Raw genomic sequence first — 23,167 nt, 5'->3', positions numbered from 1 at the left:
TTACCAGTAAAGTAAAATACACTAGCTTGAACCAAGAAACACATCACTTCAACTGATATAAAAAAAACCCCAAACTGTCAGTTTTTAGTTTTTGTTGAAGAAAAAAAAACCCTCTAGTTTTACTATCTTGTTTTAATGCAAACATTTTTCCCCATCTATTCCTCTTCCCATGCTGTCAGTTCTTAATTTTCCAGGTCTGTTGAGAAGCTGAAAAATCAGGTTTTCCATGAGAACAAGCTAAGCCATATGCCATCCCCTCAGAATGACTGGCAGAGGTTCCTGGATCTTCTCTTGTTTCCTCCCACATGACTCCTCAAGGGTGGGTTTTTTCGTTTTGTTTTGGTTTTGTTTTGTAATTACAAAATGGGTTGTAGGCTTTTTGGTTTTTGTCCACTGTAGACTGTTCTGTGCAGACAGCAGCAGTTTCATAAACCCAAGAGAATTACCAAAGAGTAGTGTCTGTTAAGTGTTTCCTTCATTCTGCAGTCACGTAAGGCACAGGCTTAAGAAAGAGCAAAGTAAAAAAAAAAAAAAAAGTAGACAATGTACCTTTCTGAAATGAGAAGATACGTATCTGATCAGTAAGAGCACATTCCTCTTTCAACACAACATCTACTTTAGATGTCACAGAGATGTCTTTGTGATTACACCAATAACCAGATGCCTATGAGCAGTTCTGAGACTTTCCAGATCTTGAGAATCTTTCCACTCGTAACTTTGGAAAAAACTCCACTCTTTCTCCTAGTTGTGGTTTTGGTCCTTTTCTGGTAAAGTATCTACATTGATACTATTACCCTGAAGCTAAAAAGAGCATTTTTTTCCACTGTTGTGCAACTTCTAGATGGATTTTTTTAGCTAAGTATGTATGTGAATATGCACATTACCTAAAAAAAAAAAAAAAGTTTACAAGAAATCAGAGAGATTTCAAGTTTCCTTGTGGTGCTATAAACAACTCATGTACTTTGGAAGATCAGAAAAATCTTTGAAATACCAAGTTTTTATGATTCTCAGAAGAAAAAGAGGACAAAAATTCCTCAAAAATAAGACACTGCTGCCTCACTAGATGCTAGACAAAGGAAATGTCGTTACAGTAAAAAGCTGAAAAAATAGCCCTGAAGTGGAGGCATGACTTCCATCTTATTCAACTGCTCAGCTTACAGGAAGAAAAAAGATGCTGATATTAGTCATTGGAAGAGTTGAAGGGAGAAGGAGACAGAAAGTGCAAAAATCCCACTGCAAAATTTTCCTTTTTCAGTGTAAAAGTTTCAAGGAAACACCAAAATCTAATCATTAAGAATGGAATAATAGAAACACAACTTTTAAAGCTCTGCAGGATGTTACAGAGTAGACCTCTGAGAGGTGATCTTGAAGTAGATGGCTTCTGCAACAAAGAAAATTATTTTTGTCTGTGATATACGGAAGACGAAATGCTCCGGAAGAGTGCACTTGAATGTGTATAATTATACCAGTAATTAAAGATATATTATTACAGCTAAACTACTTTTTTTTTTTTTTTTTTTTTTTTCCCTATAATTGGAGTGCTTGTAAAGGACACAACAGAATATCCAAACTAAGAGCTTGAAATCGTAGACAGCCCATCAAAAAGAAACCTTTTCTTTAATCTTGCAGTTAAGGTCCCCTTCCTCTCCAGTTCTGACAATAGACCAGATATTTCAGCCAGAAAATCCCACTATCTTATGAAAGTGACACCTAATTCACTTTTGTACCTCTGATCAGTGCATATATTCTAGGCAAAATTCATCAGAAACCTTTGAAATTGGAACTATTCATCATGCTTGATTTCCCAAGGAAGATTAAACACAAACAAGGACAGCTGAATGCAGCCATCAATATGCAGCAAAGGACACTTATTTCAAAATAATTGACCTGTCCATGTCCAACATTCAGTCCATAGCAGAAATGCTAAAACCCCCCTCCAAAACCAAAATATTAAAATTCTGCTAAATGTTGCAAATATATTAGGAATTATACAATAATAATATGATCAGGAGAAAAAAAATATCTCAAGAAATGAGTATGAAAATCATAAACAAAACTAAATAAACATCCTGAAAAATTCCAATAGCCAATGGAAACCTTTCCACAATTTGATGAAATTCATTGAATGTTAAGATCAAAGGATCACTTTGTAATCTGAAAAACTAAAAAAAAAAAAAGAAACTCATACAACACAGGAACTTGTCAAAAAAACCTTTCTACCTGAATAGCCTTCAGCATCTGCATCCAGTCTGAAACTACTACCTTGTGTGCTCTGATGACTGAAGGAAACGAAATGGGCATATTTGTTTAAGGCAGCTGGGAAACCATGCGACTTGGTTAGTTCCAGAGTTCATAAATTTATGTCAGAATAAAAGGAACTGTAAAAGCACAAGTGAACCAATTTACCCTAAGTGCAAATGGCAGTTTTGTTATTTGGTGTCAAAGTTACCATGAGCACAATGACAACCTGCCATAACACATTTTCATGTTCACTAAAGAACAAGGATTTAGTTGGTTAATATTCCCAGCAATACTCTTTTTCATAATTTACAACAACTAGATGCTGATAGGTTATTTAACATTTATGAAGTTAAGATGTAATCAGAAAAACCCTGATTATCTTTACAAATAAAAAAGTTAAATTATTCCACTTTTTTTCACTGTGACTTCATTTCACAGCAGGTGCACATTTTGCAATGGGACAAGTCAATCAAACTAAACCTTGTTTTTCTGTGAGCATATTTGGATAACATTTAACGGACAATTCTGTGCAAAACTCTGCAAATTAGGTTTGACAGCTCTATGTACTTCAAAACTAGGGTAGCTTGTAAAAGAGAATTTGCAGCACAATATGCTTAGAATTGAGGGAAAAAAAAAGCACAGTCTGTTTACAGAGTGGTCACTAAAAAACCTTTTGAAGTCAAGTGCTGAAAAATTGTTTAACATGATGTGAAACCCAATCACAATTAAAGCAAAACAGTTCAACTCTTTCACTTATAGTCAACAAATACTAAAATAAAAATGTCATATGTTTTATTTAAAAACAAGTAAGAGTAAAGTTATATTTTAATATTTAGCTTCACAAAATAAAACAATCTATTTGGCTTCCTGAGATTAAGTATTTACATTAAGCTTCAAATATCCAGATATCTCATTCTGGTTGTATCAAGTATTCCCAACAAAACTCTGAAGACAGTAACAGCTGGAGTTGCTGACTGCTCTCAAGATGCAGAACTTTGGACATTGAGCTTGAAAAATTTGTCCTACAGTGATGTGGAGCAAACAATAATTTACATGAGAAAACAAAAATGAGAAAATGTAACATTAGCTTAGCAAAAGTCAGAACAATTTGTTAGGCCACTAATAAAGGAGAAACCAGGTTAGACGGGGAAGCTGAGAGACAAAAAAATACCATTCAAATACCAAATATGATCCCAAGAACAACAAAGTAGGAATCCAGACATGTTACACAACTTTCATTCTAATTGATAAGCAAACCCAGAGGTGGATGAAGTAGAGTGTTACAACATGATGAAAGAAGACATTTTAATCCAGATGATCATTAACGTATGAAGGAAGTAACCTAGGAGCAAAGGACAGAATCCTCTTTTGAGCATGTTCAGCTTTCATGGTATCACCAGCAGCAACTGAAGGTAGCTAGAAGAATCAGGCCCCAGTGAGGACCAGTGGGGTTGTCAATGAGTTGAAATGCAGGATGACTACCTGCCTACCTATCAATAACATTTATGGATATGCCTTGGGAGAATTATCTGGTGGAGTTTTTTTCCATTCAGCTCTTCTGCTTCTATCCATGGCACTAACAGTTGTTCCATAATAACTGTAACATATCCTTCTGTAGCGTATCAGTGAAATGTACCGTACCTTTGAGGTCTGTGCACTGAGGCAATGCAACACAAGATAATGGGATACCTACTTCAGAAAATAAAGTCCTATTTTCCATAGTGAGTGAGGTGTGTCTAATATTTTTTCTGAATCCATCAGTTTAACCACTGCTTGACCACCTTGCTATTTAGCTAAGTCAGGAGTTTTGAAATGCTACATATCTATAAAGTCATAAGATTTACATACATTACAGATGTTAAAACATTATAATTAAAGCTATCCAAAAGGAAGGTTAGTGTAAGATGATGCCCATAATTAATCCTGAGGGTGAATATTTGATCCAAATTTATTACAGCAATTAAGAAGATAGAATGCCAAAGCATCCCTGATATCCACAGACAGGAAGACACTATGACCAACTACCCTCTCATCAAAACTTGCTTAATAAAAAGCACTTTTCTTCATCGAGACTATATCAATTAAAACAACTGTCTTGTCCAAGAGTGACTGCCGAGACTGCCAATCCTTGTAAGAAAAGCTGCATTCTGGGTTTATAAGGGAAACCTATATTATCTCAATATAGCCTATTGTGAAACAAGAATTCATACACAAAGAAAAATAGATCAAGCAAAAAAAATTACTCCATGCACAATGACATAAACAAGGATACAAAGGTTGTAGACTCTTTTGGCTAATCCTACCAAGTTGCGGAGGTATGTGGCCCCAGAGGTCTCCATGCATAGGACCTGTTAATGGGATGTATGCGATTCCAGAAGATCAAAACCTACAAAATAACCCCCCACCCCCGCTGCATCCCTCGCAGTCTTGCTCTTGGGAAAACACACTTGGAGCCTAAAGGTCTCAGAATGTGCATGAAGCAGGATTATGAAGGGTCAAGAATTAATTTCCTAGCTTTTGCATATAACTATGCTTCTGCACACAGGTTTTCTTTTAGTAGCATTAGTAACATTTAGTGGCATTTAGTAACATTTCTCTGCTGTTAGCACAGCAGGAAGATCGGCTAGTGACCCTGAGGTGCTCTAATAAAAGGAACAGCAAGTTTTGCTTTCCTGTCTACCCAACAGTATGAAAAACATTCCCTTATTCATACTTAAAAACTTAAATAATTGGCCCCACAAAAAGAAGGCAGAGGGGAAGGGACTGAGTCACCAAATATCCATGAAAGTGAGATAAGTGTTCAATGTGCATCCCAGTACCTGGGAAGAAGGACATGTGCCTTGCCCTGACTGAGGAGAATGATTCCTACAGCCATGTGAAAACATGAACCCTGCATCCTCTACAGAGCCATAATGTCTGTCTCCTCCTCACCCCTCTGAACGTGTGGTTACGGGAATACACGAACCTTTGTATGCACAATCTTAATGGCAACATAACCAGATGTACTATACAGAGAGCCTGATTCTCCTTGCAGACTTGTAACCTACTGTGAGTAACAGGAATTTGAGCAGCTGGAAAAGAAAAGGTCTAGAATAACAAGGACAAGCTTTTCTGGGAAACACCACACTCTTCACAAGCTTATGCTTTTCCAGTATATTCTTATGTTTTAAATCTATTTATAATGTTACTGAATATTTTGTACCTTAAATTACATTTATTATCAAAACTATAATACAGCATGAGTCACTTTCCAATAAAACCAGCTGTAGATTATATGCCATTTGAATTCACCTGCCTTCTGCTGGGTTCTAAATCCTTTCAGGCAGTAGGGGTAAAAGTTTAATTTAAGATTTTAATCTTTTTCATATATTATAGCATTTCTATAATGGATTTTGTGCTTCTGAAAACTAAAAGATTGACAGCTCAGGGTATTATAGATTTATTAATCATTGCTTAAATGGGTAGGTTGAATGCTGCTAAGCACTGCCACAATACTTGCGATCCCAGCCTTGAAGGCAAAGTACTTTTTCTAGGTGACTTTATTTTTTAATGCCAATTGACTCTACTGAGACTGCTATGCACAGAAAGAACATCTTAAATTATCAGGAACAGAAGACATCAAAAAATTCCCTGAGTTCATTGATAAAACACATATTGTTGTTATTGCAATATGCAAAAATTTGAAGTTTCTAAAAAAAATTGACCTAATTTTAGCTGAAAAAAATAATATCTAGAAACTGGAAAACACCTTGCTGGAGATGAACTACACTAGACAGAAAATTGTTCATTGACGTTGCTCTCATTGTCCCACAATAACTACAGCACATGATTTTTATAACATCAGTAAAGTACACCAATCACTTAAGATATGATCTATATTAATGAAACAGAGCACAGTCTCTCTTATAAAAAGATGCTATTATTCAATTTTTCCTTCTTAGCCTACCTCTGTAGCAGGCAAAGACAAACTGGAGATGTTCAGGACAAGAGTAACAAGATGAAAAATATTTCCAGGCCTTTGGTGACCCACCCTCCTGCAAGGTAATGTGTCCACACAACACTCTGTTGCTCTAATGAATAAAATTTACTCCATCAGGGCAAAGCTAGCACAGGATCTCTGTGTCACACTCTTACATCTTCTGTTAAAGGAGCTCAGCGTTGTATACCCGCAGGACAACTGGACATTTTAATTGCCAGGACAGCTAACAAGATATCATCAACCCAAAAGGCTGGCAGATTTCCCTGCCGATAACTCAGGTTGGTCTGTACAGAAGGGAAAACTTATTTTCAGTGTAATTGTTTTTTTTTTTTCCTTAATACTTGCACTCAATAATAGTTTACAAGATCAAATTAACATATGGATTTTTGATCAGCTAATCCTCAGAATACCCATGTCAAGTATATAGGTCAATATTATTAGAATAATATGTCTCTAGGAAACAGCAGCTTTAGATACTGGTTATTTAAATCACACAAACACTAAAACCAATTACGAAGAATAAAATATCAGAATGATTCAGCTGCCTGTCTGAATATACTAATTTTTCCACCCTTTCATTTATTACAATGTACTACATAGAAACACATTTTTACCTGGCATGTCCCAAGCTAGAAATAGAGAATATGCATCAATTACTGTGACATTGTATGGGACATGAATTTTCTCTGGTGTTCCTACTGGTGTTTGTATAACATATTTATCACTAGTGTTGCTGCCACCCCAAGTGCTGGCTTCCAGCTGGTAAACATATCTGCGCAAACACAAAAAGATCAGTAGACACTATGGTTAGAAGCTTTAGGCATATCAGTAATAGAACATTTTCACCAATTTAAAGTGAATAGACTATACAAAGAGTACTACAAATACTGCATTAGTGAAGATTTTCAACTTTAAGTTTTCTTAATGTGAGAAAAGTAACTCTCTACTTATCATAATAATAATTTTAATACTAAATTTCACATTAGCTTACATAAGAGAGAGAAGTATTGACCCAAAAAGTGTCAAAACCAATTTCAGAATGGCTTCTATAAAAGTATCAGCAGCTGCCACTTTTGAGCCAGTATGTCCAATATGCACAGAAATATTATAAACCATGTGCAGTGCTGCCTGCTACATAAAGACTTCAATTTTTCTAAGTATATTCCATGAGGGAAAAAAACAACCAATGAGCCACCAACAACCACCCAAGGAAAAAAAAAGCCTCCCCCTCTTTGAACCAGAATTACCTATTCTCAGAAAAGTAAAAAAAGAAAAATCCTTTAAGGCTTTCCAACATTTGGAAGCCTCCTAAACATGCTTTGCCAATTTTTCAGTAATTGAGTAATATTGTAAATGATTTTTCTTTTGTTAAAAGAGTAACTTATATTTTTTACATTTCACAAACAAATTTACATATATTTTGAACACCTTTTACATATTACCAGACCTCTTTAACATGCCTTACCTACTGTTAGGCTGCAGGTTAACATCTGTGAAATTCAGGTCTCTACTGTCACCCAGGAAAATCTGTTCTCCATCACGAAATAATAGGTACTGAGTAATAAGTCCATTGGGTTTCTTTGGTTCACTCCAGTAGATTTCCACTTCTGTTGAGCTGACTATGATATGATGAGGTTTCGGCCATACCCCTATTAACATCACAATGACACTACTTTAATTTTGCGACAGAAACATAAAGGTGTTTTTTTTTTTCCTTTCCCACAGTTTGTGCTGTTGCTTTCAGCAATGTAATGAAAGCATGAAACATTGCCAGAGAGAATGACAGAATTTAACAGACTTTCTGAATTTAACCTACATCAAATGCAACCAACTAGACAAGGTACAGCCTTTATATTCCCAGTTGTCTCTGCATATTTATTTGTACTTTAAAAAAAACCGCATCTGCTAATTCTAACCTTGCTAACTTAAAGATGAACTTGGGGAAATTGTCACAAAAAGAAAACAGAAATGCAGTGCCAGGCAGTCAGTATAAAGAGTGTGTTGAGATACAAATACTACAAGAGAGACGGATTCTTTTGTGTAAATTTATATATGATAGCTTGATGGATGATAGTGGAGTTTTGCACCTTGTTAAACCATCAGAAAATACAAGCCCATATGACCACCTCCTTGCAGTTCTTTAAGAATGTCTTTGTCCCTTACCATGAGGAGCAGCTTGTAAAGTTTGACCTGAAAGTGGCTGGCTAGAAGCACACCCAGCAGATGTGCATGCAGTAAGCATGAAGCTGTAATTAGTGTATGGCTGCAGACCTAGAAAGAGCAAAGAAAGGTTAGACTGAGATGTTGACATCAGGCATCCCAAGAATTGTATCACTACATTGAAAGTTACCGGACTAAAAGTTAACTTTTAGTATGTTTGGCAAACATAAAATATGAACCATTCTTATTTTACATCTAAATAACACTGAAATGGTGAATTCTTGCTAATTTAGATATATATATCCTCTACTAGTTTAAAAGATCTGACAAAACAATTCAGATTGAATGTGTATCTACGCTGCAATGGATCTGTGAACGCCCCTCATATAGACATGTCTGAATTAGTTTCCAATCAATTAATGTAGATGGAACTTGCAGCATAGTAACAACGGTCCAGATCTCATCCCAGATTACCATCTGAAAATTTACCCAGTCTCTAAGGTGTGTGTGGGGGTTGGTGAGCTTTTTGTTTTGTTTTGTTGTTTTTCTTTAACCTATGCTTCTGCCTGTACAAAATGGTTAAAAATTAACTGGAAAGCACCTAAACATTCTTGTCACAGACATGATCTCCATCACTGGTAATGGCCATAGAAGTTCAAAGGTTTCCAACAGATAAACACCTGAAAGGGTAATTGCTTAGAGTTTTGGACTTCAAAAGCTGAAGAGCCTGTAATGTTCTGAAAATTCATTACAACTGTATTTGCAACAATAAGAAAAGATAATAAAATGCTCTCTTACTTCAACATGAAATCTTCTACTGTACTGCAAACAAGTCCAAAGATACTCTGTTCCTGCCCCCTTTCCAACTTCTATTTGTTCATTTTTCCCCCCTCTTTTTTCCTATTTGTTACAAGATTTTACTATAAATACTAGAAAGTAGTTAGAAGCAGGACTGACAACCAAGCCCTCCCCATTGCCAGATATTAATTTCAGCTACTTGCAATTTTTTAAAACCTCTTTTTTCAGTGCCAACCTTCTATGCCGTACATCCTTGAACGAGACTAAAAGAAAATATATTGCTTTGACCCTTCAATGGAAATTTTCAAACATCCTTGTGCTGTGTGTCAATGACTTCAGATTTGACACCAAGTTGCCTGCAGCTTAAGAATTTGACTTTAGGACTCCTCATAAAATTGTACCCCAAATTTGGCTAAGATACTAAGGTTTTAAACTAGCCATTTCTGCACACCCATTAAAGGCTTCTTACAGTTAAATTGTTAAAGATGCAGACCTCTGTGAGTCAATCTTGAACACCTCAGAGCTCATCTTCAACTGCTGATCAGACTGCCTCACAGAGCATACTCCAACCCATGTCACAGGGTTTTTGCTAAACTACTCTTTTGAGCATTTCTCAAAACTGATCTTAAAAATTCTATTACCGGGCACAGACACTGAAAACCTCTCTCTCACATGTTTTCAAGGACCCTCTCGTTAACACCTCATAATACATTAAAAAGATGTTTCTGTTCCTGAATGCAAAGGTGACAAACAGTACAACAAGAAGCAAATTATACACAAAAACTCTGTGAAAATATTAAGACTGCAAAACTGAACACTCATAAACTAGGAAATCCCAGTGTTAGGACACTGTATGATATGAATTGACCCCCTTTGTATAGAGGGTCTGTGGCACAGTCCTGTTTAAAATTCCCTCCAACATGGCCTGCCTAATTGTATGTAATTCAAGACTTTTTTGGTAGTGTTCACCCCTAGAGCCTACTGTTGCCTTACTTACATCAACCAGTTGAGCATTGCAAATGGCTTAATACAGTACCAGAAAAATAACAAAAAAAGAAAGACTTATCTCTCTCAGAAACAGGATGCTGACTCAAAGAGACTGAGAGAAACAAAAACCTCCCTGGACCTGCCAGGAGGTATTTGGGATGCCTGGGACCTGGCTGTCAGAGTACCTGGTGTTACACGAAACTTTATATATCTGGGCACAACTGCTGCCTTCAGCTGCAGCTCCAAGAGCTCAGGAAATTCAGGCCCCAGGTCTCAGGCAGGGTGTTCGGAAAATGAAGACATAGTTGTGACAAGCTGTGAAAGCTTTAGATGTGCCTTCCTCAGTACTGCAACCTGAACAGATATGAACGCCCTGGACAACAGAAGCCAACTGCCTCGATCCAGAGTCGGTCTCTCCTCCGTGCCATCCCACACTTCACTTGCTGTAGGTTTCTAATCTGGCATCCCACAGGATTCATGAGACCTGCCAGGGCCTGTCCCACCGCCCCAGCTGGGGAGCAGGGCAGGCCAGGGGCAGCCCCAGCCCGGGCACTTCCCAGGGGATTGGGCTGGGCCAGGACATGGGCCCGTGTGTGGGCCCGACCAGGCAGGGCCCACGGCTGGGCAGAAAGGAAATTTAGCTCTGGGCAGATGCAGAATTAGACCCATCTACACCGACATTCCCAGGAGGAATAAATGTACCAAACACAGCAAAACCTGAGGCAGCAGTCCTACATACAGGAGCCTTTTTTTATTATTTATTTTATTCCTCCCTGGAAGAGGCACAGCTTGTGGGCTGAATGAGGCAGTAACCCTACATACAAACAACTACACTGCCGTGTAATGCAGACTGCTTGTGTGAAAGAGGCTGAATAAGGATTATACAGGTCAATTCATACGTATTATACAGGTCAAGTTTTAAGTGCGTGGCTTTGTGACCTTAATAACGTACTTTTGACGTAGCTCATGTGCCTAATTGTAATTACTTCAAGAACAATGTAATTCTGTGACAAGAAAAAAAGTCTGGGCAAGATCTTGGTTTATAAACAAATCCTTGGTTATAGCCAGTACAAAGATATTTTAATTTAAATGTATTACAAACCAAATAGAGAGAAAGAGTAAGCAACAATTACGTAGAAAGGTAAAATACTGAATGGAAGACATTCAGGCTGCTTACAAATTGAACAAGACGTAAAGGAGAGAAAATAAAGAGTTGACTCAGAGGGACAGCCCTGGCCGTAACCTAATCATGAACTGGAAGAGAAGAAAAATCATCTGAACACTGTGTATAAAAGTAAGAAGGGAGAAAATGACAGTTGCAGACTAGAGAGAAGCAAAGGCATGGAGGAAAGCCAAGTATTTAACATTTCAGGATTGAAAAGATTACTGTGGCAACAAATTACTTGAATTCCCCTAAAGGGAGTCATGTTCAGTTTTAAAGGAAACATGCATAATAAAGCAATACTCATTTACAACTACGTTTTAAAGAGAAAAATGAGCATTAAAAAAAGAGCACATGGCTTCACTAAATTTATTGGTGAAATTCTGATACCTGAGACTTCTAGTCATACATGGAGCAGTCACAGCAGATTTTTATCTAGATTATTAAAGCTTTGCATTAAATGCTTTGTCTTATGCATGCTTTGGAAAGCTCTGCAAGTCTATGTATGTGATTAATAATAAAAATAACAAGTAAGATAATCTTGAAACAAACAGCATTTTGCTTTTCCTATTTCTCTATGTGATTATTCACTAGAGGATACTTCTTTTCTTTTCTGGTCTATTATTGTGGGGTTTTTTTAATTCTTTTTTTTTTTTTTAACTTAGCAGTCTATTTTGTTATTGCAGCATTTGTCATTCGCCAAAAGGCTGTGAAACTGTTTTATTTTTTTTTTAAAATGCATTGTTCTATTAGCCAAATCAATTCCTTCTGATACTGTTTGTCTCCATTTGTGGATATGGCTCCAGCAAGGTCAGTAATTAGCTCCCAGGATAATGCTCCTGGGCCCCGCCATGGGAATTTTACTTGGGAGGCTTTAGATTGCTGACCACAGCCTCACAAAACCCCTCCACCCCTAAGAGTTTCCTTCAGATAAATATTACTAATGATTCAGTGCTGCATGGAGACAGAGTTGACCAGTGACAACGTTTCTGTATCTCTTCAGTTTTTACTACCCTGAAATGGAGAATATGTTCAGATGAAAGAATTTCAAACCATTTAGTCACAAAATATTTCTCAATATTGTTTATTTTACTAAAATAAACATCAATGATCTTGCTTGGCTTTTACCTAAAGATGATTGGTCCCACAAATTCTCCATAAAGCCTCTTACTCAGGTTATTATCTTTAGTGTATTAAAGAGGGGGAGTTGAAAAGAATCTTTACTATAAACCCACCTGCTGCTGCTGAAGAGGGCACTCTTAGCTTTCTCTTACAATACCCCTAATTATTTTCTTCAGTCTTACCCTCTGCCTGGCCCCCACTGCAAAGCATTAGCAGACCCATTTGTAAAGTAGTAGTAACACAAAGTGAAACAATGCCATAACTGTCATCCAAATTGTTCTGTACAGGGTAGTGGAAGTGTTCAGTAATAAATGATATAAAAAGGTCTTTTATTGACAAGCTGCCATGTGCTGTTTGCATTAGAGAATATGAGAAGATGATGGCTGCTGCCCCTAGGTCCCAGTGGCATTCAACTCAGTGAGATAGCAGAAAATGCTTCAGTTTGCTTAAAGCATTGATAACACCTCTAAATAATTAACTGAGGACTTCCTGTCTTCAATTACTTAATGCTTTTTTTAACATCTTGAGAGGATTATAAGCAATTTATGGATTTCACATGATGAGCACATTCACCGCTATTCCCACAAAGCATTTGTGGGATCATGTTTCCAAAGCTTTGATGTAATTAAAAATAAGCAGCAAGACAATGGTGCAGTGGCAAGGTGCTAGCCTTCTTGTCTGTTATTTGCAAGAGTCTAGATTCAAAGTCTCAAGAAATACTAATGCTACAGCTTCATTAATGTTCAACTGTTGCTCAGGGAAAAGCAGATGGTTTTGGGGAAAAAAAAAAGAAAAAAGGAAGATGGGAAAATCAAAACATACATCCACAGGGAACAAGACAACAGATCAAACATTTGAGATTATGTATTAAATGAATTTGATTGTTTTATCTTATTCTTTTAGTTTAGAGAGCAATAATGATCCACATTGCTAAATCACTGCCATGAATTCCACATTATTACCCAAGGAAGCTCCTGCATAAAACAGCACAAGATTTGATTATGACCGTTAGGAGGAAAGATCACTTATTTCACTTCTAGCCTAACATGGCAGCATTGGATCGTTGTTCAACAGAGCAGGCGTAAAGAAGGAAAAAATATCATTGTTTCTCAGCAAGTAATTTCATTTCCTCTCTCTTCCAACTGGTAAGAAAAACAGTATTGTTTGCATTAAAATCTCAGTTACTCTAGAGGTATAACTGCCTTTTGGGAAGGAAGTGGGAGCACGAGAAGTATTTTTCAATGGGTTTGATAAATCATTCCTTGTTGGTAGGTGTTCTTTGCAGTATAAACTTACAACAGCAATTCTAAAACACGTACCACCAGCTGGCATACCCTAGTTAATATCTCATGTGCAGAAGCACTGAACATGGAGACAGGCATAATATACAGTTGATGAATTTCACACTTGAGCATGATATTGTCAAAGAGGAACAGCAATCCTTTACTCCTTTGTGAGTTACTACAGCAAGGACGAGTTCTTTTAAAGCACTAAGGGATCTGCTCTGACTCAGGACTCATGCTTTGACGGGTGGTTGAGAGTGCCATATATGCTGTATAAGTTTTACGTGTCCTAAGTCAACTTCTACTCCTTGGGTGGCTATCATATGGTGTGTATAACATATGAAACTAAGTTTCCTACTCGGGTGGAAAAAATAGTGTATTTATGAATTCCTAAAAATCATAGATACAAGAATTTATGAGCAACCTGAGGTCAAAGAGTGAAAAAAGATATCCCAGAATGCTTATGTTCCCATTTTGTGTTCAGGAGAAACATTTCTAAGAATAATTTTGCTTCAGTGTAGCTTTCAAGTATAACTAAAAATTGAATATGTGAAAATAATACATTTGAGGTCTGAGTCAAACCTTCCCCCAAAATCCCTTGACTAAAGCTTCTTTCAGATACACACACATTAGTGAAATTTCACCAAGTATATAGAAAATGGCTATAAGCAATACATAAGATTATAAAAAGAATCCAGGATATTTCCATTTCTGTCTTCCTTTTGTTTTTATTATCGAAGGCATAAAGTTCTGGATCCTTCTTGCTCCTACACTGCTACACAGTAACAGCAGCAGCACTAGGGACTTCAGTTGCACATCAATGACAGTAAAAGAGAGAGCTGAATCTATGTGAAGGGATGGCAAGCCTACACAGAATATCTGAGGACTTGAGCACACCAGAAGCATGCATCTTGAACTGAGCTGGATAGATTTACGTTAAAATTTTGCAATTAAATCTATTAATATTTTAACAAACAGCAGCCAGAAATGAAAGAGATTGAAAAAAATGTATTTACGATATATAAAGTCATGACAAAGCATTCTAAACTGTGCACAGTAGCAGGGATTTAAAAGTTACTGACAAGTAGCATTTTTAATAGGTTAATACTATGTTATATCTTGAGAACAGGACATTAGCCTGTCAGAGAGCTCTGCCTCCTTACCTGATACTGTGTGCTGCATTCTGCTTGCAGCCTCAGAGTATATAAGTCCTTTCCCTACTTGACTGATCTGGTACTCTCTGATGATACCATTTGGTTTCTTGGGTGCAATCCAGCTTAAATGTAATGCTGTTGAGTTCAAAGCACTGACGTCTGGTGGCTGAACCCTCTCTGGGACTCCTTGGACAGTGACTGCAACTACCTGAAGACATATGAATTAAACAGCAATTTAATGTAATAGTACACTAGATACCATGATCAATGAGAATGTCACTTTTGTTTTAAAATGTTGTTCGGGTTGGCATATCATTACCAAGGGCCTGGAGAACTAGTTACTTTTTTCCTCCTTTTTCACAATGAAATCTGACCTTGAATACATTACATAAGTCTATGTCTACAATTTATCACAACAGGTTCACCACATTTTAGCTGCAGTGTATAGCACAGGGTGAAACAACAAAAACCGTATTGCTTGAAAACTCTTGATAACTCTCTTCCATATGGTTTGTCAGTGTCTCTGCATTTTAACTGCCTGATTTCATATATTTTAAGCACCAGTAAACATGGGGCTAAGCCTCCATATATCCCATGCAATCTGAACTCTATTGTAGTTATTTGCAACTCCATATTTTTGTAAGGAAACCAAAGATTTTGAAAGACAGAATAACTTGGCACTTGTTAAACTCTTTCTACAAAAAAAGAAGTAAAAGGAAAAAGCTAATTTTTTATTGACCATCTCTACCATCTCCTACAGAGGCATTTCCAAATTACACTTGATTAATAAGTGAGTCAGACCTTTTTCTCTTTGAGAATCACTTTTCCTTTTCTGTTATTACCACCATAAAGTATTTATATTATGCTGTAAATATAAAATGTACCCCCCATAATATATTGTCTTAGTGCATTTGGTGGAATCAGTCCCTACTTGCAGACTTCAGTGTTTGCAACAGTAAAATCCTTAATTACAGGCCAGTGAAATAAGCAGGATTTATTAGTTCAGGGCTGATGGTTGCAGCAACTGTGCCTATATAGCTTCCAGACCGCAGCTCTGTGTGCAGGTAGAGGACCATGGGCCTATCTCCATCCCTCTGCTTCAGTGTTTCTTTTCTTATACTTTTGGCTGAGATTTGCACCAATAAGAAAAACATTTAAACACCTGAAAAAACAAAATCAACTTTTAAAACCCATAGATATTACAATTACAAACCACAGTCATTATTCCCCACCTCTGCCCCACAGACCTTACACCTGCAGTCCTAGAAATTAATTTTCATGGAGGCAAGGATATTGTTGTAAAAAAGAGGTCACTTAAGAAATAGTTTTTCCAACTGATGAATAAGGCAGGTACTTTGCAGAACAGAAACTAGAGCTGGTTAAATAGTAATGCTGGTGAAAGGCATCTGTGATTCAAAGTGATACAAAAGGAAATGAAGCAGTGACAAAGGGAGGGAAGAGGTTCTGTTTGCTTAAAACTGAAGCAGAGGCAGGTTGTACACAAAGGGGGTGTAAAGCCTGAAGCAGGTGCAGATATGGAAAGTCAGTGAAGGGTAATATAGTGGAAGGAGGCTCAGAATAAGAAGGTTGCTGAACAAATTGATAGACTAGAGCTAAAGCAGGCAAACTAAGAAATACCAAGGAAGAAGAAGCTATAGACCTCCTAGTGAGGAGCAAAAATTTAATTTCAAGGCTTAGAGAAAGTGCATTTTAATATTCCTTACTCCATTCTAGCATGTACAGCTTTCTCTTTAACAAACATTACAATCCTACAGTGCAATTTCAGCTTTGCCAAGACTGAGATAATGCTTTCTTCTTCTGCTTGCTTGTATCAAACTTAGGTTCCAAATAATCACCTGTCAGTAGTTGAATCCAAATAAGATTATTGATGTTTTTCATTTACTTACTCAATAATCAGCATGTCTTCAAATTACACCTTTCCAAAAGCATTTTTATGTTACCACACTGGCTGACAAAATTCTGGCACCAGTTCCACGAAGACCAATTCACTAACCTTGCTGCTGTCTGTGCAACCAGCAACAGTGCAGGCTCGCAGCTGGTATGAGTATTCTTGGTATGGCTGGACACCACTTGTGTCTGTGAAGCTCATTTCTGTTCCTCTAAAATGCTCGATTCCATTTCGGAGAAGGATATAGTGAATAATAAGACCTATTGCAGAAAGAAAGTTTTCCCTTTTGTTAGCTGAGAAATCCTGTGTGATGGTATACTATAATAACCTACTCTGCACACAGAAAATATTAAATGAAATCTTGAAGTAACCACTGTAACAATCATCCTGCTTAAATGGCTAACATCAATTACAAGCTACTTTCCTCAACCTCTACATCAGCGTCTCAGTAGATCTCAGTTTTTATTGAGAGCTCTTCCAAGTTTTCTCACTGTTTGAAAATCATAAGCAAGATTTCCTGAAACATGAGTATCACCACCCCCATCCCTGAATCCCCAATTATTTTGTAACATGATTGTGATTTTCTGATCATATTTGCCACTTCTTATTACAACTGTTCTCAAAAGAGGCTTCTGGGCACTTCTTAGAGACATACTAAATTGTCTTCTGCGCAGTTAGACTCTACTCTTATTTGCAGTGAAAATGATCTCAACCTACAGCAAATTGTTCTTGCAGAGTTTAGAAGTACGTATATTTCAGTGCCAGTGATTAATTAAGAAATGTTTTGTGACTTCGGAACACTGTCACTTGAATGATAGAACATAATCTTTTTTTAACATATATCAATACCATTTGGTTGAAGTGGTTCCTCCCAGTTTAGACGTATCATGTCTTCCCGATTATCCACTTTGACCCATTTTGGTGGACTTACACCCTGTGGCACATCTTGCTTAGTGACAGCTCTGCTAATTTCACTGAAGCCTTTTCCATAGTTATTCCAAGCAGCCACTCTGTACTCATATGTGATAAAAGGTTCGAGGTTCAGATCTAGAAAAAGAAAGTTACATATAGATCATATCAGTCTTATCAAAGTACAAATTTTTTTTTTTTTTTTTCTGTGCCTATGGGACTACTTCTGTGTTTAAAGTCAGATAGATATGGAAGTTGTTCCTTTAGTCAGGGTCATTTTCTGATACAGCAATACTTCTATCAACTTTTGTGAAAGCAGGTTTAGACCTTATGTATTCACTGAACTTCTTGCTACTCGTTTCATTTCCCTGAAGATTCTGTCCTGATTCACAGACTACTTCTCAAAGAATGCTACTTCACTACAATTGCTTCACATTTAATTAGAATACCTGATAGCATTCAGGTCATCTTTTTCTCCAGGGTGAATGAAATACACTACCAAATCACCAATTTGATATGCCACTTTTCCTTACCTGTAAATGAATACTGGTTTGGACTTCCTGTGTAGACAGTCTCCTCTTCAGCTGGACACACACCTTCTTTTATTTCCTTTTCCGTAGCACTCTGTGAACCTTTTATCCACACACAGATATTCTCCCTAGGATCAAAGTCACACTTTCCACAATGTGCTGTTGCCTCCGTAGATAAAGGGCAAAGGACATTAGCCTTGCATTCTTCTTTTACCTAAGGAATACACATTCAATTTTAATATATTTCATCGTCCTTTCTTTACAAATGCTTCCATTATGTTTCTCTGTCTTTATGCAACACTCAAATCAGGCAACCACATTGCATACATTGATATTTCTAGCACATGGAAGACCCTTTTAGCGTTTGGCCTGTCCACTGTCTTTGATCATCAATGCTTTTATAAACCTTTTTAAAAGAAACAGGTTTTTTTTTTTGTAGGGTCCTTGGATAAAAACATCACAAATTTTAACCACTGGAAGCCCAAATGGTTGGGTTTGTTAACAGCAGAAGAGTCTAGAATCAAATGAGAACAGGATTTTATCCAAGAATTTGAACGTTCTGCTCCTGCAAAGGCCAATATCCCATGGCAAATCAGTAGCAAATTCCCAGCCCCTCATGCAGCTTGCCAAGTACACAAGAGGGCTCTGTGCAATCCTTGGCAGCTTTCAAGGCTGAGAACTCTACCCATGGATGATATAAATCACGTGTTGTCTGCCACATCACTCCTAAACAGCAGTTTTGCTGCAATAAGAGGACCTCTTCAAACGTTGACGCAGATATAAGATGTAACCCATAAAGAACAATTCACAGAAACAGAAATATACACTGAACATCCACAAGTTCCCATTAAAATTCATGAAATAATATTTTTGCCAAACCATAAGCTAGAGAGCAATAATTCTCATAAAATATAGGTTGTCGCAGGAAGAAATGTATTGCAATATTTGCTAAAAATATTTCTGCCCATTAGGCTACAAACTTTAGAAGGAAAACCAGACAGATTGTATCTAATGCTTCCTTAATTCACCTATTGAAATTTGTTTGTTAGCTGATTATCATCTTCAGCTAATATAATTTCCCAAACTTGACACTTTCACAAAAATTACATTGTGATAAATATCAACACAGGATGCAGGATATAGATGGATTGGATTCACATATAAAGTAGCTCCAGAATATGTCTCAGAATATCAGTCCTTTTAATGTTAGTATATCTATACGTATCAGAAAGTTAGCACTACTCTCTCTTTTCTACTGCGGGTAAGTGAAATACAAAGTGCTTCCTTTGTTTATACATTATACCTGAGGCATGGATCTAGCATGTTATCTACCACAACTCATTAACCTATTCTCAGACATGTTTTGCCTTGCATGAACTACTAATACAATGCATTGAGGAGCTGTAGCTGACTCATCACAACACTTGGATTTTCTCTAGGAGAAAATTATTCAGTCTGAAAGTGAAATGACATGAAAACCTTGACATGAAAAGGAGAAGATGGAAGAAATATTTCTGTATTAACTTAGCAGATGAACAAAAAGGACACAGGAACGCCTGTATGTGGTAGGATGGGGTCTGTTTTTCTTTTTACTTTAGTGATAAATTCCACAGTGTCTACCTGATTTCCATATTGTAGAATTAGCAATATCCAGCCCTCTTTCTTTCTCTCTCATCCACTTTCTCCCTCTCTCTCTAAACATAAATATAAATCTATATAAAAGAATATACATATATATAAACAGGGTTGCCATCCTTTGAAATGTTCATTTTCTTAAACAAAAATTGTAATAACAGTTGACAATATTTTTACAGCTTACGTATAACACCAAGATGCTAATTATTGAAGATTTCTATTGAACTCAACCGGAGTTGCAAGACTTTGCAGCTTTGAAAGTTTCGCCAAATCGTCTCACGCTGATACCTATAGTCACTGGCAACTCTTAAAAAAGATGGAATTAGTCTTTATGGTGCTTAGTTTACTCTTACATTAAAACAGAGCGAAAATAAACTATATAATTCATTTGGTGTGAAAGGCACCAAAAATATAATACCCTCATTGTTGCTAAGTTATACAGGGACCTACCCTAGTACTGCTGAAATTTATGTCAAAATTGCTACTGGTTTTCTACAGGATCAGGATTAAGTCCATCAAGAAAATATCAATTGCTTTATTTTTATTTCTATTTTTTTTAGGAGGTTGGGGAATCTATGCCATATTGCCTGCCCAAATTGAAATGTAATAGCATTTTTATACTTCAGAACTGGCCACTTCAATTTTAATTTCCACTTAAGGAACATCATCAGGAACAGTGGTCACAAAATGGAAACTGGATATACATGTCAGTCTTGTTAGTATGCCAGCTTTTAGCCACTGTACTAATCTGAAGTGCTGGGCAACACTTCACAGAGGCAGCTAATCATTATTAATTCCTTTAGAATTCATTGCAATAACATCAATCATGGTGAACTCATTCGGTATTAATATGGATGTAATGTGAAAATGAATAATGCACACAAGAGTTTTTATATTCCTATTTTAGAAAAATAGTTATGAACAGTGTATTTCTCTTTCCATCGTCAAATCAGAGCTACCAAGAGATTTTCTATCAATTACCTTCATCATCATTCCAGCTGAAATCTTGTCAGAGCAAACATATTTCAAAGGATTATATCCAACTCCATTACAGCATTCTTCGCTCTTTGGAATAAGTTCAGTCTCACAGCATTTTACTGGCACTTGGTCATTCTTTCTAATATGTGCTAGGGACTCACCACTGGAACCTGAGCAGCATATGGTATCTGACTTATTCACATATTCCTGCCCACAACAGAACATCCCTGAAACGAACAAACAAAAAAATATATCTGAATATGAAATGTAAGCAAATAAATAAATAGATATGAAAGGAGAAAGATCAGAATGCAATATAGTTTGGCATAAAACCACCAGCAGCTGGAATTACGCAGATTTAGCTAAAGTGAGATCAATTTGAACGTGAGGTGACTGAAGTAAGCGTACTGACTTCCAGATCTACTGAAAACAATCAAAAATTAGGGGAATAAACAGGGGTCCCCTACAATCAACTCACACCACTGCTGAACTTTTGTAAGAACCTTTGCTATGAAATACCACACCAAGACACTGAGTACAGAAGGTGAAAGACAGACTGTTGATATTTCCTGTATAACACAGAAATTGAAAAAGCTTCTCCATGTACTTTCCAGTGAAGTCTCATTCATCCCCCCTCACATGGGCGGTCTTCCAGTAGTGCACCTTAGCATTCCAGAATGTTACACATTATATTTTATGTTTTAAAGTTGGGGTTCATACTAGGCACATAGAACTGAATGGGTGACTTGCCAAATACCCACAGTGATGCCTCAGTCATCTAATACAGAGAATTACTCTTTAAGAAGTTAATATCTAAATATAATTTGCATTTCTATAGTGGAATTGCTAAGCTGTCAAAATTAATTCCATTGTTTTTCTTTGATTTTTAATAATTTTATTTTAAAATTAAAAGCTCTTCATAACCAGTGTAATTTTCCATATATTCACATGAATTATTCTGCAAGTGTGAAATACCAGTGTTGAACCCCACATCATTTAAAGAAAGGGGTAAATTTTGACTCTATTTTGAACCAAATGCTACAAACACCTTTATAATTGGCAACGAAATAAATATTATTACTAGTTCAACTAGAAAGATATCACACAAAAAAACAGGGCTGTGATATACTGTTACATCTACAAAGTAGTTTGTATTTGACATAGTTTCTGTAGTATGCAGGCATTTAAAACACATGCAAAAGTGGCCACGTTTCTCACTGTCATTTATTGCAGCAAATCTCTCTTAGGAAGTCATACATAACGAAAATTACTCTTTAAGGGTATGATGTGCTAAAGCATTCAGAGCATTTCATTCCAATCACTGGAATGAGTAAAAATGGTGACATTACTTGCATACTTTACCTTTTTTTCAGGGCTGGTTCCATTCACAGCAATCAAACTGTGATCACCAGCTCTCCAAGAGGTAAATATTTCCTCCTGTTCACACCCTTTTCCCAAATTGTCCTAGGATTCTACCAATTTTAAGTAGAGAATTAATGCAGAAAATGACTCATTCAATACTAATAAGGAACTCAGACAGCCCCAAGGGACTTTTGACAGGCAAACTAAAATTTTGATAATGAACTGTTTTTCTATTGAAACAAACAAGGCTGTATTCTTTCACTGTGAACCTCATCTTTGTTTAACTGAATTAAATTTTTCAGCCAAGATTTCACTCACATAACAAGAAGTGACTCCCTTTCTAGTTTCTTTGGTAAACCATTACTTCTTTAATTATTATCAACCTTGTTCTAGTGTGATAAATTGCTAATTACTTAATACCCTAATCAGCGTTCATTCTTTGCACAGATAAACTGTGACAGCGCCATTAATTTAAATAGTAATTTCACTTAATGGCCAGAACGGCACACCAGATTTTTATGCAGCATTTTCTGAAGACTGCATCCATCACTGCAATATTCTGACATAAAGATGTCTGACGTGCACTAACTCACTTAGGGAGAGCAGATGTTGCAGAGCAGAGTTTGGTAGTAATTCCCATAGTGCATCACTTCAGCATGAATGAGCTGCAAAGGCAGAGGTAGACAATCTTCTGAAACTGCATTGCATAGCCTCTGACCTTTGCTTAATTTATCACATGTAGCACTTGACTCCTGAACCTTGACACCTCGAATGTACAATTGTAAATATGCTCCAAGAAAAACAAAATAGGACCATGTAATATTGATGGATTGATTTGCCTTCTAAAAATCGCTTTATTCAATTGCTTAAGGATCCAGAAATTCCTATAAACCCTTGCTGAATTCAGCAAAATACCAAAATACAAACTATTTGATTGTAAATCAGCTGGAATGTGTCT

At 36.7% G+C, this 23,167-nt stretch overlaps 1 protein-coding gene across 1 annotated transcript in view; it reads right to left on the bottom strand.

Annotated features, from left to right (window-relative positions):
- Positions 1–23,167, bottom strand: part of USH2A (usherin) — a 419,339-nt gene that overhangs the window by 62,091 nt on the left and 334,081 nt on the right. The window contains exons 50-57 of the mRNA XM_068406084.1: positions 20,851–21,074; positions 18,238–18,448; positions 17,645–17,842; positions 16,901–17,055; positions 14,896–15,094; positions 8,384–8,491; positions 7,686–7,869; positions 6,835–6,992 (exon numbers count right to left, since the gene is read on the bottom strand). Coding sequence (XP_068262185.1) covers positions 6,835–6,992; positions 7,686–7,869; positions 8,384–8,491; positions 14,896–15,094; positions 16,901–17,055; positions 17,645–17,842; positions 18,238–18,448; positions 20,851–21,074 — 1,437 coding nt within the window. The remainder of the gene's footprint in view (positions 1–6,834; positions 6,993–7,685; positions 7,870–8,383; positions 8,492–14,895; positions 15,095–16,900; positions 17,056–17,644; positions 17,843–18,237; positions 18,449–20,850; positions 21,075–23,167) is intronic.

This window comes from Nyctibius grandis, chromosome 1 (assembly GCF_013368605.1).
Source record: "Nyctibius grandis isolate bNycGra1 chromosome 1, bNycGra1.pri, whole genome shotgun sequence".
Taxonomy (NCBI): domain Eukaryota; kingdom Metazoa; phylum Chordata; class Aves; order Nyctibiiformes; family Nyctibiidae; genus Nyctibius; species Nyctibius grandis.
The sequence above is the reverse complement of the archived record's forward strand: the minus strand, read 5'-3'. Positions and strand labels throughout refer to the sequence as shown.